This window comes from Equus przewalskii, chromosome 13 (assembly GCF_037783145.1).
Source record: "Equus przewalskii isolate Varuska chromosome 13, EquPr2, whole genome shotgun sequence".
NCBI classification, from domain to species: Eukaryota; Metazoa; Chordata; class Mammalia; order Perissodactyla; family Equidae; genus Equus; species Equus przewalskii.
In genome coordinates, this window is record NC_091843.1 from 73861590 (window position 1) to 73876024 (window position 14435).

Here is a 14435-nt window from a genome sequence, read left to right on the forward strand (position 1 = left end):
TCCCCAGGCCGAGGGCAACGCTCCGGCGCCGTCGGGCAAGAGTCAAGTTCCCACTGTCACCTCTGGACACCAGAGCAAGGGCCCCATACATCCAGGCCTTCCGGGCCAGTCCCCACACTGGGTGCCTTGTGCTTGGGCCTCCATATTGAAATTAATTGAAAAATGCGTTTCCAACCTACAAAAATGTTTATCTGTTTTCATCAGAGGGATCACACTGTAATGAATATATTTACATCTCATTTCAAGAAAGGCAGGAAAGATCGGTGAGCGCCGGGTGGCAGCTCGGCTCCCCTCCCCCTCCGCGCCGGGCAGGAGCCCATCCCTCCCCAATCCCCGCTCTACCATCCATCGGGCAGCCCGGGAGGGCTCCCTGAGACTTCCTGGGAGGCGGTCTGGGTTAAATATGAGCTCTCCCCACGCCCCTCTTGCTTTGGGTGCCCAACTTGCAGCGAAGTCAGGCTGGGTCCAAAGACAGTGCTCCTGGGTGTGGTGCAACGGATGAGGCCCAGTGCGGGGTTGGACCCGGGGAGGACAGGAGGGCCCCGGGGGCCCAGGGCGTGGACACCCCACACACTTTATGTGCCCTGCCACCTTAGGTTTCAGGCCGACTGCAGATCGTGGGCTCACAGGGGCTTCTCCACGGAGAGCATGGAATCGCCCCGTCTGCACTGCACCCAGAATATTAAAACTTCAAGCTAGTTGTGTGTGGGAGCTTGTTAATGCATTTTTAAGGGGAGGGGGGCGGCTGGAGACTTCTAGACAGCAAATTGAAAGCAAAACTTTGCCAATGACTTCTGAAAGTGAAGCTCTTGCCTCCACTGGGCCTGTTGTGGAGCTGGGGGAGGGGAGGAGGTGAGAGGTGTTATTTTAAAAGATCTGGCTTTATTAATACGTTAAGCAAAAGCTCCCTTGGCAGTATGTGTTCTCGCAGCGCCGACTCGGATCCTATAAAACATTCATGCTCTGAAAGCTGTTACAGAGAGCAGCCCCCTCAACCCCCAGGAACACTCAAGGAGAGGCCTCAAGCGGCAGTTTCTGCCCTGAAAGGGCCACTAGGGCCCAAACTCGGCTTCTGGAAAGAACCTGCTCCAGCCTAGCTCCTCAACTCCCAGGTTCCAGGTCCACACCCCTAAGTGCCACAGTAGGGCCCTTCCATCCACCCAACAGAGCTCCAGGGCCCTCCAGGGAACCTCTGTCGCAGCATCTGGAGTGAAGGGCAAACCATAGCCAGCTCTTCAGTGGACCCTAAGGGGGAGCAACGCCAGAGCTCCCAGCACTGAGGCCCCACCTGTCTCCCAGAGCTAGGGAGAGGCCAGATCCTTCAGTCACTGGGACGGTGCAGAGGCATTTCCCTCCGCAATCCCCAGGTCCAGTGCTCACGCCTCTCCCCCATGCTCTCCAGCAAGGCAGGTTCCCACCTGCAGTCACTGAAGCAGGGGGGCCCCAGCCCCGGCCTGTGTGCTCACCGGCCTGCCCCAGCCCCGGCCTGTGTGCTCACCGGCCTGCCCCAGCCTCGGGCCCAGCTGTGCGCGGCAGCCTACCACCCACAAGGCTGCGACTGCTTCAGCTGGCAACCAAGGCCCCTGGGCTCCCCGCTAACCCTGGCCCACGCAGAGCCTGGCCCTCTGCATTGGAAACGCCAAGGCAGTGGCTTGGTTTTAGGAAATAAATCTAGCCAACTTGGTAATGGGTCTTAAAAGTTTTCCCCCTCAAACCCCCCATTCTAATAATAATTGGAGTGGAAATTAATTGGAAGCTTCTCTTGCTCTGATGACATCTGTCAAGCAACCAGACACGTGGGTTTTGCTAAATTCTTTTATTTTTGTTTAAATTTTCACTTCAATTTTAATTCTTGAAGAACAGCCTCGACAACATATATCGCACTCATTATAAGAAGCAAAGGGTTATATCAAAAATTATTAGTATAGAATCACAGGAAATCTGGTTTGGAACCAGAAAAAAATACAAAACAGATATAGATACATAGACACAGGACAATTTTTTATAATTATTTGGAAAATGTTATTTTCCCCTAATTCTTGTTTCCTTTTTTATGTGCATACGATGTTTAAATTTTACAAAAAATGAAAATAAAGACTAGTATTTTACAAAATGAATAACAATGTTTGGGGGGGGGGGGTGTGTGTTTCTACATAGGATTCAGTCCACTTCCATGTGTGTTGTTTTCTGTACAGAATATATCCACATCCGTCCGCAATAAATCCTGGAAGGTCCATTAGTCTCCTTCTGTTTTATTAAAATTCTCATGGTCCTCTCTTCCAAAATTTTTTTTTTTTCTTTTTCTCGGCAGACACAAGGTCCTTTTTCTTTCCTTTCCAACGTGTTCACAGATCTGATCCTTAAAGAATCTCTTTTTCTCCTGGTTTGCAGCTCAGGTTGCATTTCTGCAGGGTGAGCTGCTTCTGTCGTCCCGGCCCTCCTCCCCCCTGCCAGGCCTGCCCGGCCCCGCTGCCCTGCACCGGCTGCCCGGTGTCCTGGAGGCTCTGGAGTCCATGGCCCCCCGCAGGTCCTCTGAGTCTCTAGGGGGACGGGGGCAGGTGGGAAGTGCCCAAGGTCTAGGAGCACTGGATGGACATATAAGGCCAGTTGAAGCTGCTCCCAGACAGTAACATATCGCGGATGAGAGTTTCGATGGGGGTTTTACCTACCAAACGGACGAAGAAGAGCTGCTCGATGACCGAGGAGGACACGGTGCGCAGGGAGGGCAGTCGCAGCAGCAGTTTGCCGAAGCGGCTGGGCTGGTTAGGGTACTGGCTCCTCACGTACTCCTCCAGCGCGCATTGCGACTTCTCCTGCAGGCTCTCGATGTGGGCGGCATCCGACAGGCCACAGGCATCTGCCCCAGCAGCCACAGGAAGGAGAGACAAGGGGAGGGGGCACATGGTTAGGTCAGCCAACAGCAAAGGCACAAAAAACAAGCCGTTAAAAATTTTTTTTTTTAAGGAGACAGGAAAAAAAAAATAGAAGGAAAAAGAAAAGAAATTCTCGCTTCCATGCCTCCCCACTCCTTCACCATTCCCTGCCCCCAGCCCCCAATACAAATAAAATAAATCAAACCCCCACCAAGCCTAGAGGAGCTGCAAAAAAGCAGCACGCACATGCAGAGGCAGCAACCTCTCTAGTCCCTTTGTTTTTCCTCTTTCACCTTTGGATTAAATAATGTACGATGCTAGAGCCATGTTTGCTGTGCGTAGCAAACTGTCCTCCACCTGCAGGGGAGCATCTTTCTGCTGTGCTCATTACAGGGAGGACTTTTGCCCCTGATTTCGGGGTGATGAGGAGCCCTGAAGAAATATGCAGCCTGGAGGCAGTTCTTAAAGGCTTTGTGGAGTCCCCCGCTCAAACCCAAATGACCCCAACCAGAAACCTCAAGGAGAGCCTAGATTGTGTAGTGAACAAATACATGGGAGGGGATAGGGAATCATGGGCTGGCAGTGCCTGGAATCAGATCAAGCCCATGCTGTAGCAATACAGGACTTGAGATCCACTATCTATGCAAGCAGGAACTCTGCAGCAAATCCTTGGTGAGGGTGTACACTTCTATCTGTGCCTCAGATCAAGTAATTGAAAATTGGTCACATCTCTGTAAGCTGTATAATAATCAGGAGGAATATGGCTCAGTTACTCCAGGCTGCAGAAAGGAGACATCTTCAGCAATCAGACACAAAGCTGGGCTGGAGGCAGCTGCTGCTGCTGCTTCAGAACTGGGAGGTGGGGAGTTGAGGGGGGATTTGGGGATAGAGGCTTCCCGTGGCAGGACCAAGGCAGAAAAAGGCACCTACATACAATGACAGCCACTCAAAACCTGTGTGTTTATCTCCCATCAACCAAGGCTCTTCTGGGTCTCCTAAAAATATTTCAAGACAGTTTCAATATTTCAGATTTCAATCTTTCAAGCAGTTTATACTATATCAACTAACTAGAGGCAAGCACATGGAAAGGCAGGTGGAATCAGAGGAATGAAGTGAGGGCTTCCTCTACTAGTTCAAACACCTGTGTTGTTTCTTATATTAATAATAATTGTTTTTAAAAAAGGAAGATCACAGAGGAACCTTTAGCCAGTCAGGAAGTTGACTAGAGATCAAAGGCAGAGTTTGCTAATATATAGATCTGGGAAGAAATTCATGCATGGCAATGTCCCTAAAAGGACATAATATAATTGTGGATGGGCAAGTATGACCCTAAGAAGACACAGCAAATGATTCAAAGTGAAACCTGTGTTTGCTGAGTTTCTGAGCTTCATGTCTTTATATTTCAAGAACTGCGATTTACAAAGCATTCTAACACCTTCATCTACAAGGCTATGGCCTTGAGCAAAAATACAAATAAAACTAGTGATAATTCAAGAACTTCTGAGGTAAGTCTCCTTTGACCCCACATCCAGACTGCGTTGCTCTCAGATGTCTAATTACTCCAGCCAGCCGCTTGGGTACATCCACACTGGCCTGACTTGAGAAGCCAGTGAGATTTTATGGCTAGCAGGATGATGGCAGGAGCACTTTGGGGCTTCACTGCTTAGAGAGGGGACCCTCAGGTCTGCCCTTGGCCCTGCTTGCTAACCTGGCTCCAGTGAATGGCCACCATGCAGACTCATATTTACATATATCTTGCTTTCCATGCATTATCTGCCCATTATGCCACAAGATCCCTTTCAGCCTCAGACAATGCAAAATGAAAAGGACCCACTGATACCCCAGCAGATTTTTTTAAAGACCCATATGGCATCCCCTCAGGTCCGTAAAATATTTATCTGATATTTGCGATTAGGGCCCCCAGAGTGCAAGGTCACTACCCTTCTCCCAGCTAGACCACTCCAAGGGAGAGAAGCCCAGGAAGGGTGTGCTTGGCCCCTTGTGCTGGCTGCTTCGATTTCTTGCCTCCTTTGAAGGCAGAATGCCTGTAGCTGGGCCCGGCTGCCAGGTGCCAGGCGGCCACCCCTGTGGCCTCCCTCAGGCAGGAGCCCTAGCTTCGGCCCAGCTTCCCACTCCAGATATTCATTCCCACTCTGGATATTCTTGCAACAGGATTCCCCCACGTGTGGACAGACAGTATGAGCTCTCGGATCGATTGGGTGGTTGTGGTAGCAAAGCTAGGGAAGCAGTACATATTTACACGCCATGAGTTACACTTCAGATCAGAAAAGGAGGCAGAACGTGCAAAACCCATGTCTTGCTTTTTATATGATAGTGTCGATGTGGGAGCCCTCAATATTTCTTCTACAGTATATGGAAAAGAAATTATGTAAATAAATAACCATTACCGCTCAGGCCCTCCCGGCTTAGCCTTTGTAGTGCAGAGAATGTATTTCATGTTGTGCATTCAGAAGAGTTTAGTGTTCAGGAAATATAGATGTAATCAGCTGCCATAACTAGAAATCAAAGTTATTATTGTGCTGAAAATGGATTTATTGTATTTATGTTAACTAGATGGCTCCTTTCAGGGAAGGTCTCATTTATTTGAGAGAATATTTAGGTGTATGAATTAATGAATTTTTTAAAAAAGTAAGTTCAGGTCACGACCTAGTCCTTGGATGCTGTCCAGAATATTAAGGATTAAACATACCATCCGGAGGCCAAATGTGAAAACCACCACAGGGAACCCCCGTGCCAGCTTCAAATCCTTAGCTGGAGCAAACCTCGTTGGATAATATGTCTAAAACTGTCTTTTCCATCATTCAAAGTTTGCTTAAAAGTTGGATGACTTTGAGAAGGCTTCCCATGAATTCCCTTCTGGCTAGTAATCAAAACAAGTTTAGTCAAAAGTGGAAATGTGTTGTATGGAGGAGGGGGGTGAATTACTACTGACAGCTCTATTTCCATTTTCAGATATTCTGCTTGCAATTTTCCAACAAAATAATGTTATTGTTCACTTCTCGGCCTCCCTTGTACCTTGAAGACTCAGTTCAAGAAACTTCTTTGGGAAAACTTTCTTTTAAAAGGAACACTTTTCACAGGGATGTTTTAGGATGGAAAGTTGAAAGAAAAGCATGAATAATTCCACAGTCTTCCCTGCAGCCTGCACAGTCCTCGCCTCTCTCTGGGAAAGGGCATGAGATCAGAAAAGTCAAGGGGGTTCAAAGAACCTTAGGGGGGACCAGGAAAAGGGAGGGGAGACCTTTCTCGAGAAGACGTCTGTCCAGCTCCAAGTCACATTTCTGCTTCAAGACACCTCACTGGATGGGATTTTAAACCCCAGCTTCCCTGACACTGGCTCGCTTCCTGATTAATTTGGCTAAAGAGCCGGGTAGTGGAGAGCCAGCCAGGCCCCAGGCCTGCCAGAGCTAAAGCAGCCCAGTCGCTGCTTCCCAGGCTCTTTGTCACTTTTGAAAAACACGTTTCCATCAAGAAGACTTATTAAGATAAAATGCATTCAAACACCGAGGAGGCTATTCAATAAATCTTCCATTTGTTTTAAGGTTCACACTTTATCCTCTTGCAAAGAATAACTCCCTCTCCCACTAGCAGACCTGCATTTGCACTGAAAGTAAAAGGGGGGCAGTCCAAGTCCACGGCTCTGGCCACCCTGCATACAAATGAGATGCTCTTGTCTAAATAAATTATCTGCTGTTCCAATCGATATTAATACTACATTTGCTACATTACAATATTGTGCAAATTTAAGAGTCATTTTAATACAATGTAAATACGATTCTTCACGCATGAAAGCCAAGAAATATTGATAGATTACACCACTGCTTACTGCTCAAGAAGGCCTTGGGAAAGGGGTTTTGCCATCTCTGCTCAAGAATGGTTTTAATTTGGCCTTTGGAGGTCCGGGCTCTAGGATAGATTTATTAGGATGGTTTATTTGTTCTCTGAATGGAGAAATTAAAAACAATAGTGCCAATAATGGTGGTAAAACTGCAGCTAACCCAACTCACAGTGGGCAAGGCCCGGGACCAAGTCTGAGCACCTCTGCTCCCCACCAGCCTCCTTTCTGGCTTTGTTTATATTTCCCCCCATTACCTGCTGTCCCGGGTGTTTATATGTTTCCCTCTTGCAGGTTACAATAATAAAAGGCGGGCAGTGTTCTCAGAGGCTCAGACCAGAGCCTTCAAAGGCAACGTTAATGCACTTTCCTGGAAGTTAATTTGAACCATCTATCATAAGAGAAATTGTTAACATGCATGTTACCACCGCCTACATTTAATTTGATATTTTTAAGGCACTCTGTTAAATTTCCAACGTTCGTGTGTTTTGCATGGCTATGAGATTTATCTCCGGGGCGGGAATCCTCCCGTACTTGCGGGCTCTACAGTATTGCTTTTGTTTTTTATCTTTCTTGTTTAGATCGAATCCGTTTTTTACGACCCTCAATAACCTCAGCAACTGCAAACATGAATGGTTTCCGATAAGGGAAAATCAGGCAGCAATAAAGCGGGATTATTTATGATTTATTTGCGCGTATTCTTCTCTTTCCACCTCTGTGTGTGTCTCTCTGTGTCGGGAAACTCATCCAGGGAGCGTGCCACACAGAGGAGAAAGCCACATTCCCACGTTCTCTTCCTTCCCTCTCCTCCCACGGAGACGCTAAGCTCTGGCACACACGCGCCGCGCACACACAGACACACCGCACACGCGAGCACCCAGCCGCATCCACGGCACCGCCTCCCCCCGCACCAGACACGCGCCCGCCGCCGCCGCGGCCCCGCGCTGGGGGCCAGGTCGCTTGGCCGGCCGCCTGCCGCCCGCATCCGCGCCGCCCCGGCTCCCGCACGGCCGCGCTCCCAAGATGGCAGCGGCGCCGCCGGCCGCGTCCCGGCGCGGGGACCGGCCAGGCCCGAGGGCCGGCGGGGCGGCGGCGCGGCGGGGCGCGGGAGGCCGGCCCACGCGGGCGGAGCGGGGCCTGCGGGCGCTCCCGCCCCGACCTGCCCTCCTGGCGACCGCAGCCTCACCTGACGTGAACAACACGATGGCTTTGAGGCAGCTGTACTCGGCCGAGTCGACGTGCAGCGCCTTGAGCTTCTCCACCTGCTCCTGGAAGATGCGGATGTGGTCCATGAAGGCCACGACGCGGTCGGCGGACATGGGCGAGGCGTGCAGGCCTGCGGCGGCCAGCAGCGGCGCCACGTGCAGCGGCATGGAGCACTGGGCCGCGTTGAGCACGAACAGCTCGCTCCAGGTGAGGCGTAGCAGGGACACCTGGTCGGTGATCTGCAGATCCGGGAAGAAGGGGATGTTGCGGGCCCACTCGACGGCGCTGAAGAGCAGGCGCGCGGCCAGCTCGCAGATGTTCTCGATGCCCATGATGTTGTTGGGCTGCATGCATTGGCTGCCGTAGCGCGACGTGGGGTAGGGCTCCGCGCGCAGCAGCAGCGAGATGTAGCCGGACAGGTAGCAGTGGCCGTTGAGGGGGTCCCCGTTGGTGAGTGCGTACTGGCCTGGATTGGGTTGGGTTGGAGGCATTCTTCCTCGCTGAACCGCTGACAAAAAGAAAGAGAGAAAAGAGGCAATGTGCATCCAGGGGGCTTGCGAACACCGCCGCGCCCGAAGAGCACCCGACACAATGCGGAGGCTTTTCCCGCAGCCACCGCATCTTCTCTCGAGCTCGCTCTCACTCACAGCCCACCCTGGGAGGAAATCTGGGGTGAGCCCCTCCGGCTCCGCGGCTCCACATGCCCAGCCATCGCCTGCGCCCCTGGCCACCCTCGCCCTGCCAGAACTAGGCCTGACTTCAGGGCCCCCAGCCCGACATGGCCAAGAAAGTGCCACCCAACCCATCCACCACCAGGGAGTAACACACAGATTAAGGAAATCCCACTCACCCCTCCAGAATGGAACAAATCAGGGTTCAAAAAACCAAAACAGAACAAAACAACAACCAGGCGAAACCAGAGAAAGCTTGTGATTCTAGGTAAATGCCTAGCTGCCTCTTCATTTGCAAGCAAGCAGCGTTTTGCTCAAAATGTTTCCATATTCTCTAAAAATGCTATAGAACTATCCTTAAAATAGTTACAAGTTACATACCCTACTAACCACTTACAACTTTTGAATAGAAAACAAGTATCCTGCACCCCTCCCCTATCCCCACCTCCCCATCGCCCCACACAGAGTTCTCACTATTAAAAGAAACACAAAATTGAAAAATTTCAAGAAAAGAGTTGAACTTACAGTAGCCAAACATTATTGAAAAAAGTGGGAAATATAATTAATGTCTGTCCTGCGCGGTGCCACTGCAACCTGCAGCCAGCTTTTGCCCAGTGAATGCACGAGCTTGCAACTGCAAAAACACTGGATTCATTAACCATCTGAATGCAAAACGTAAGCATGCTTTGAGTTCTTAAAGCTGACCAAAGTTTTTTTTTTTTTTAATGTGTATGTTTTACTTCAACAGTGCCAGCGTTTTAAATTGCCATGTAAACAAAGACAACTTTAGGAAAAGTTAGGGCTACCGAACTCTCCCCCCAACAAATTAATCTAGATATGTCCATGTACACGTAGCTGTCTTATTTCAGGTTGTGCACTATTTTCTTAAGTTTCCTTAGATTCTAATTTTAATGCAAGCCCCAATGCAATTGAAGCTCTTGAAACATAATGGCTAGAATACTTTTTTCTAATTATGGTTTTGAACTTGGCAGTTATTTTTCAATTAAATGAGAGCACAATTCAAAGTTGTTTTTTTTTTTCCAGATGCCTACAAAATCTCCCTGGAGCTAGAAATGAAGTCGTCATATTTGCCTGCTCCCTGAGATCTGAAGGAATTCAATTTCTTTTCTTGTGGCATATAAAATATAATTTTAAAGTCAATTACAAGAAGGAGTAATCTGCATTCTGCAAAATTGACTGGTTCGCTAATTTGACTATAAGACATCTTTAATGATTGTCAGGAGATAAACTTTAACTGTAAGCAGCTAAATATATTTATAAGAAAAGTGCTGCATCTCTTGCTACATGAACATGAAGCATATCTAAATACAACATCAAAAGTTGTGTTAAAAGAAACCAAACCCATACAACACAGGGATTAAATGATGTGGAAGCTCATGCCAGCTGCAGTGTGTGCGTTATAGCCAAATCAGAAGGATCGGTAAATGCCGTTGTAAATTGTAATTTGTATGCAGTATTTAAGCAGAGGGTGGAGTTTGATGAAGAAATAAAATGAGTATCATGCTTTTAAAAAAATGACACAACTATGAAAGCACGGTTCAGTCACAAACTTTCCTTTCAAAGTAGAGGGGTGAAAACAAGGCCACAGCTCTGGAGGAGGCGGCCCCAGCTCGGTGAAGAGGCAGGGAACCAGTGAACAGTCCAGAAGCCCCCCTTCCCCCCTAATTAGACCTACAAGTGCAATAAATCTCGCTCCTTTTTTTCCAGGCTAAGCTTCCAAAAGGATGATGCAGCAATGAGTCTGTGGTTCAGGGTACTCCAGTCCCTGGCCCTCCCCCATTTTAAATAAAGAGTACGAAGAAGTGGAGGAGAAAGTGGAATGAAAAAACACAGAAACAGAGTTTTTTCTGGGGGAAATAAGCACCCCTCCCCAAGTTCATGCCAGCACAGACCCAAGCATCCTGACGCACACGCGGAAAAGAGACACACACCGAGCACATCCAAGACAGAGGAAGGAAGGGGATTTTCAGCCACAGCTCGCGATCCCAGGGATACAATCCTGAGCAGGCAGCGGGCGGGGTGGAGGAGCCGGGGAGAGGAGCGCAGGCCGGGAGGGGGAGGCAGCGGCAGCGAGCTGGGAGGGGGGGACGCCGGGGGAGGAAGGCAGCAGGGACAGGGGAAGCTGGGACGGGCCAGGACCGCAGGAGCCCCAGCCCCATACGCAGCCACCCCCACAAGAGAGAAAGAAAGAGAGCCGGGGAGGCGGGCGAAGCTCAGGGAGAGAAGCAGAGAAGAAATATTCACCTTCCCGCCTCATGCCCACTTTGAGGCACTTCTTGAGGCGGCAGTATTGGCACTGGTTGCGGTGGTGCTGGTCGATGGGACAGTTCCTGTTGGCACGGCATGTGTAAGTTAAGTTCCTGCGGACGCTCCTCTTGAAGAAACTTTTGCAGCCCTCGCAGGTGAATTGGCCGTAGTGCTTGCCGCTCGACTTGTCCCCGCACACCACGCACTCGATGTGCTGCTGGCTCTGGCCCGAGCCGGGCGGGCCCTGGCCCTTGTCCCCTGCCGTGCCGGGGGTGGCGGGCGCTCCAGGCTGGCCCGGGGTCTGCGGCGTGTGCGGCGCGCCCGAGCCCGCCTGCTGCTGTTGCTCGCCGGCGCCGCCGCCGCCGCCGCGGGCCGCCTGCGCTGCGGGGTTGGGGCCGCCGGGGTTGCCCCCGGCCACGTCGTCCTGCGGATCTCGCCAGCTGCTAACTACCATTGCCATATCTTTGGGCCCGGGGAGCGCTGGGGGGAGCCGAGCTGCTCGCCGAGGGCCGCGGGGCGCGCGGACGCGCTGGGAGGGGAAGGGGAAGGGGAAGGGGGGAGGGGGAGGGGGCGGGGGGCCCGCCGGGCGCCCCGGGGTCGCGGGAGCCGAGCCCGAGCCGGGCACCGGCCGCTGCCTCCGCCGCCGCCGCCGCCGCCGCCGCCGCCGCTACTGCCTCGGCCGCCCCGCTGCTGCTGCGCGCCCGCCCGCCCTGCTGGCGTTTTGTTGTGGTTCCTGCTGTTTTCTTTCTCTCTTTTTGCAGCCCCCCCAGGCTCTCAGGCTCCCCCCCCAACACCCCTGCTCCCCTCGCCCGCTCCCCCCGCGCTCGGATCCTGGGGGGGCCACGCTCTCCTTCCCCCCCTCCCCACCCCCCCCCAGCGAGCAAGCTCCCTTCTCTCGCTTTTTTCTTCTTCCCCAAGTTGCAAAATCAGAAATGGCACAGGCGACAGCCGGGAGCGGCGCGGGGCGCAGCGCCGGGGGCGGCGGGCATGGGCCACGGCGCGCGCACACACTCGCCCTCCGCCTCGCCCGCACCCCCGCGCACACACACACTCGCACACACACTCGCTCACCCGCGCCGGGCGCCCGCCCGCCCGCCCGCCGCTCGGGCTACGCTCTGCGCGCCGGTTGAGCCGACATAGAGGAAGCCGGCGAGGGCGGCGGCGGCGGAGGAGGTCGCGGCTGCAGGCGCCGCTGGAGCCGCTGCCTCAGCTGCAGCGGCGAGCGCCGCTGGAGGAGCTGGGGCCCGGGCCGGAGTCCGAGCAGGAGTCGGGGCCGCAGCCGGAGCGTAAGCCCGGGTCCGGGCCGCCGGCGCCGCCGCCGCTGTCCCGGCGGGAGCCCTCGCTGGGCTCGGGATTGAGGGGAGCGCGGTGAGCCGAGCAGGGCGCGGGGCGAGGCTGCCGGCGGCGATCAAGGCGCGCTCGTGTCGGGGGGCCAGGTCCAGGGCCGGACGCAGCCAGCCATTCAGGAAGGCAGCGCTGGAGAGCGGGAGGCAGCCGGAGAGGAGGATCACACACTTTGCTCTTTTTGTTGTGCCGGTGGCGCCGGGCTCTCGCCGCCTTCTTCTTTCGGGAGGTGAAGGAGGGGGAGAAAAATACGAGATAATTCACGCCGGCGACGAATTCACAGCAAAATAGAAAAAATAAAAATCAGAAGAAAAAGAATTGCAAAAAAAAAAAAAAAAAAAGCGAGAGAGACATCCAAAGTAGGTCGAATAAATAATCCTCTTCTTTTTCTCTTTCTTGCTCCTTCTTCTGCTTCTTCTGCTATAACACACAGAGCTAGTTAAAAAAACCCTGGAGATCGCCCAAAAATGTTCTTTTTTTAGTATTTTAAATAAGTGCTCTTCAGCCGGGAACCAACACCCTCCCTCCAAAAAAAATCATATATGTATAAAATAACGATAAGAAGAATACGAAGGGGTGCCTCCTCCTTTTTTTTTTTTTTTTTTTTTAAGTTTAGCCCTCTCTCTTCTGCCGGAATGGAGTAAAAGAGACAAGGAGGAGGGAGAAAAAGGAGAGAAAGAAGAAGAAGACGGGGGAAACAACTAATAGAATATGTAAGAAAAGAGAAGGGAGAGAGGAGAGAGGGGAAGAGAAGAGAGAGAGAGATTGAGAGAGAGAGAGAAAGGCGGAGGAGGAGAGAGAGAGAGAGTAAGAGAGAGAGAGAGAGAGAGAAGAGAGAGAGAGAGACCCCAAAATTGAATGCGTTTAAACGGGAGGACTCGCAGAGCAATGTTTCCGAAAAGGGGATCTGCGCGAATGTCTGTATATAGTGAACTTTGACACTACTATTGAAACTGACACGTTTCTATGGAGATCGCTGCCTTATATGGAGCTCGTGTCAAGGAGCCAAGAGAAGGGCTGCTGGCAACTGATAATCAAAGGCGACTGACTGGTCAGAGCCCTGAATCGGGGGGAGAGAAAACGGGAGGCTAAGGTTAGCCAAGCCTCCCGCACGCCATTGGTTGGAGAGCCCCTCCCCCTCCTCCTTTTCTTTCTTTCTTTTTTCCCCTCCCTCTTAGCTACCTACTGACGGGCAAGGCGAGGGGAGGAGGAGAGAAAGTGAGGGAGGGGGGTGTGCTTCTGACAAGCGCAATTTACATTGAGATCGCCCTGCGCTGCTATTTACTCTGAGACCTGATTAGTATGGGTCGTCTATGGTCACACACACACACATACACACACGAACACGAACACCAGAGGGGGAAGGGATGGCGAGGGGGAGAACGCTTTGCAGTGGGTAAAAAAGAGAATTAGAAGGAAATGATTTGGATCTCTTCTGAAAAGTTTTTAAAATTAGATTTTATGAGCATGAAGAGAGTGTCATTGAAGATGTTAGGAAAAATTTTAATGAGAATTAAACTCTCACCATTTTAATGATTCGTGAAATATGCTGGGTTTGAATTGTTTTCTTCTTTCACATATAAGCGCAATCCAAGTGTGGATTCTGCTCATTTTATATCCTTTTAAGAAACAGGGTAAGGACTTCCTGTTTTTTGGTCCAAAGTATATCTTGGTTTTAAAGGTTTAATTATGACTCCTGGAATTTGCAGCTATTGCCAGAAAATCAATCTGAATCAACGGTTCCTATTCATCCTAAAGATGATTTTAAAAATAAACTTTCCAGTCAATCCTATTTTTCCTTCTTCTTTCTTTCTTTTTCCCCCCTTGGTATCAGGCTGTTCCGAACTCCAAATTACGCTTCAATAATTATTAATAAAACAGTAGTAAGTCGGGGGAGGGGTGTTAGAGCAGCCAAGTCAGAGTCCTAGGAAAAGAGAAAAGGGGCGAGCCCACGAGAAGGGAAGAAGATGGGAGATGGGAGAGGTGCGGGAGAAGAGCGGGGAGGAGAAAGAGACGCAGGAGGGAGAGAGGGGGAGGGAGGGAGAGAGAGAGAGAGAGGGAGGGGTAGGGAGAGAGGGAGAGACTGAGGGAGAGAGAAGGAGAGAGAAGAAGAAGGAGGGGGGAGGAGGGGGGAGGGGGAGGGGGAGGGGGAGAGAGAGAGAGAGAGAGAGAGAGAGAGAAAAACCCCGATTCCCGAAGGCGATTGGTCGCGGGAGG

General features: G+C 51.5%; 1 protein-coding gene and 1 long non-coding RNA gene across 3 annotated transcripts; one reads left to right on the forward strand and one right to left on the reverse strand.

The window, feature by feature from the left end:
- Positions 1–1801: 1801 nt before the first annotated feature.
- NR2F1 (nuclear receptor subfamily 2 group F member 1) lies at positions 1802–11489 on the reverse strand. Of its 2 annotated transcripts, none has more exons than XM_070571466.1 (3): positions 10872–11489; positions 7916–8443; positions 1802–2857 (listed from the first exon to the last, which is right to left on the reverse strand). In XM_070571466.1, the coding sequence occupies exons 1-3, from the start codon at positions 11332–11334 to the stop codon at positions 2577–2579; spliced, it is 1272 nt and encodes a 423-aa protein (XP_070427567.1). In that variant the 5' UTR covers positions 11335–11489; the 3' UTR covers positions 1802–2576. The 2 variants fall into 2 exon arrangements, with proteins under 2 accessions (XP_070427567.1, XP_070427568.1); XM_070571467.1 differs by lacking the exon at positions 10872–11489 and adding an exon at positions 9132–9269.
- On the forward strand, positions 8332–10142 carry LOC139075349 (uncharacterized). The gene is made up of 2 exons (XR_011525687.1): positions 8332–9281; positions 9651–10142. It is a non-coding gene; the product is annotated as an uncharacterized lncRNA (long non-coding RNA).
- Positions 11490–14435: the final 2946 nt, after the last annotated feature.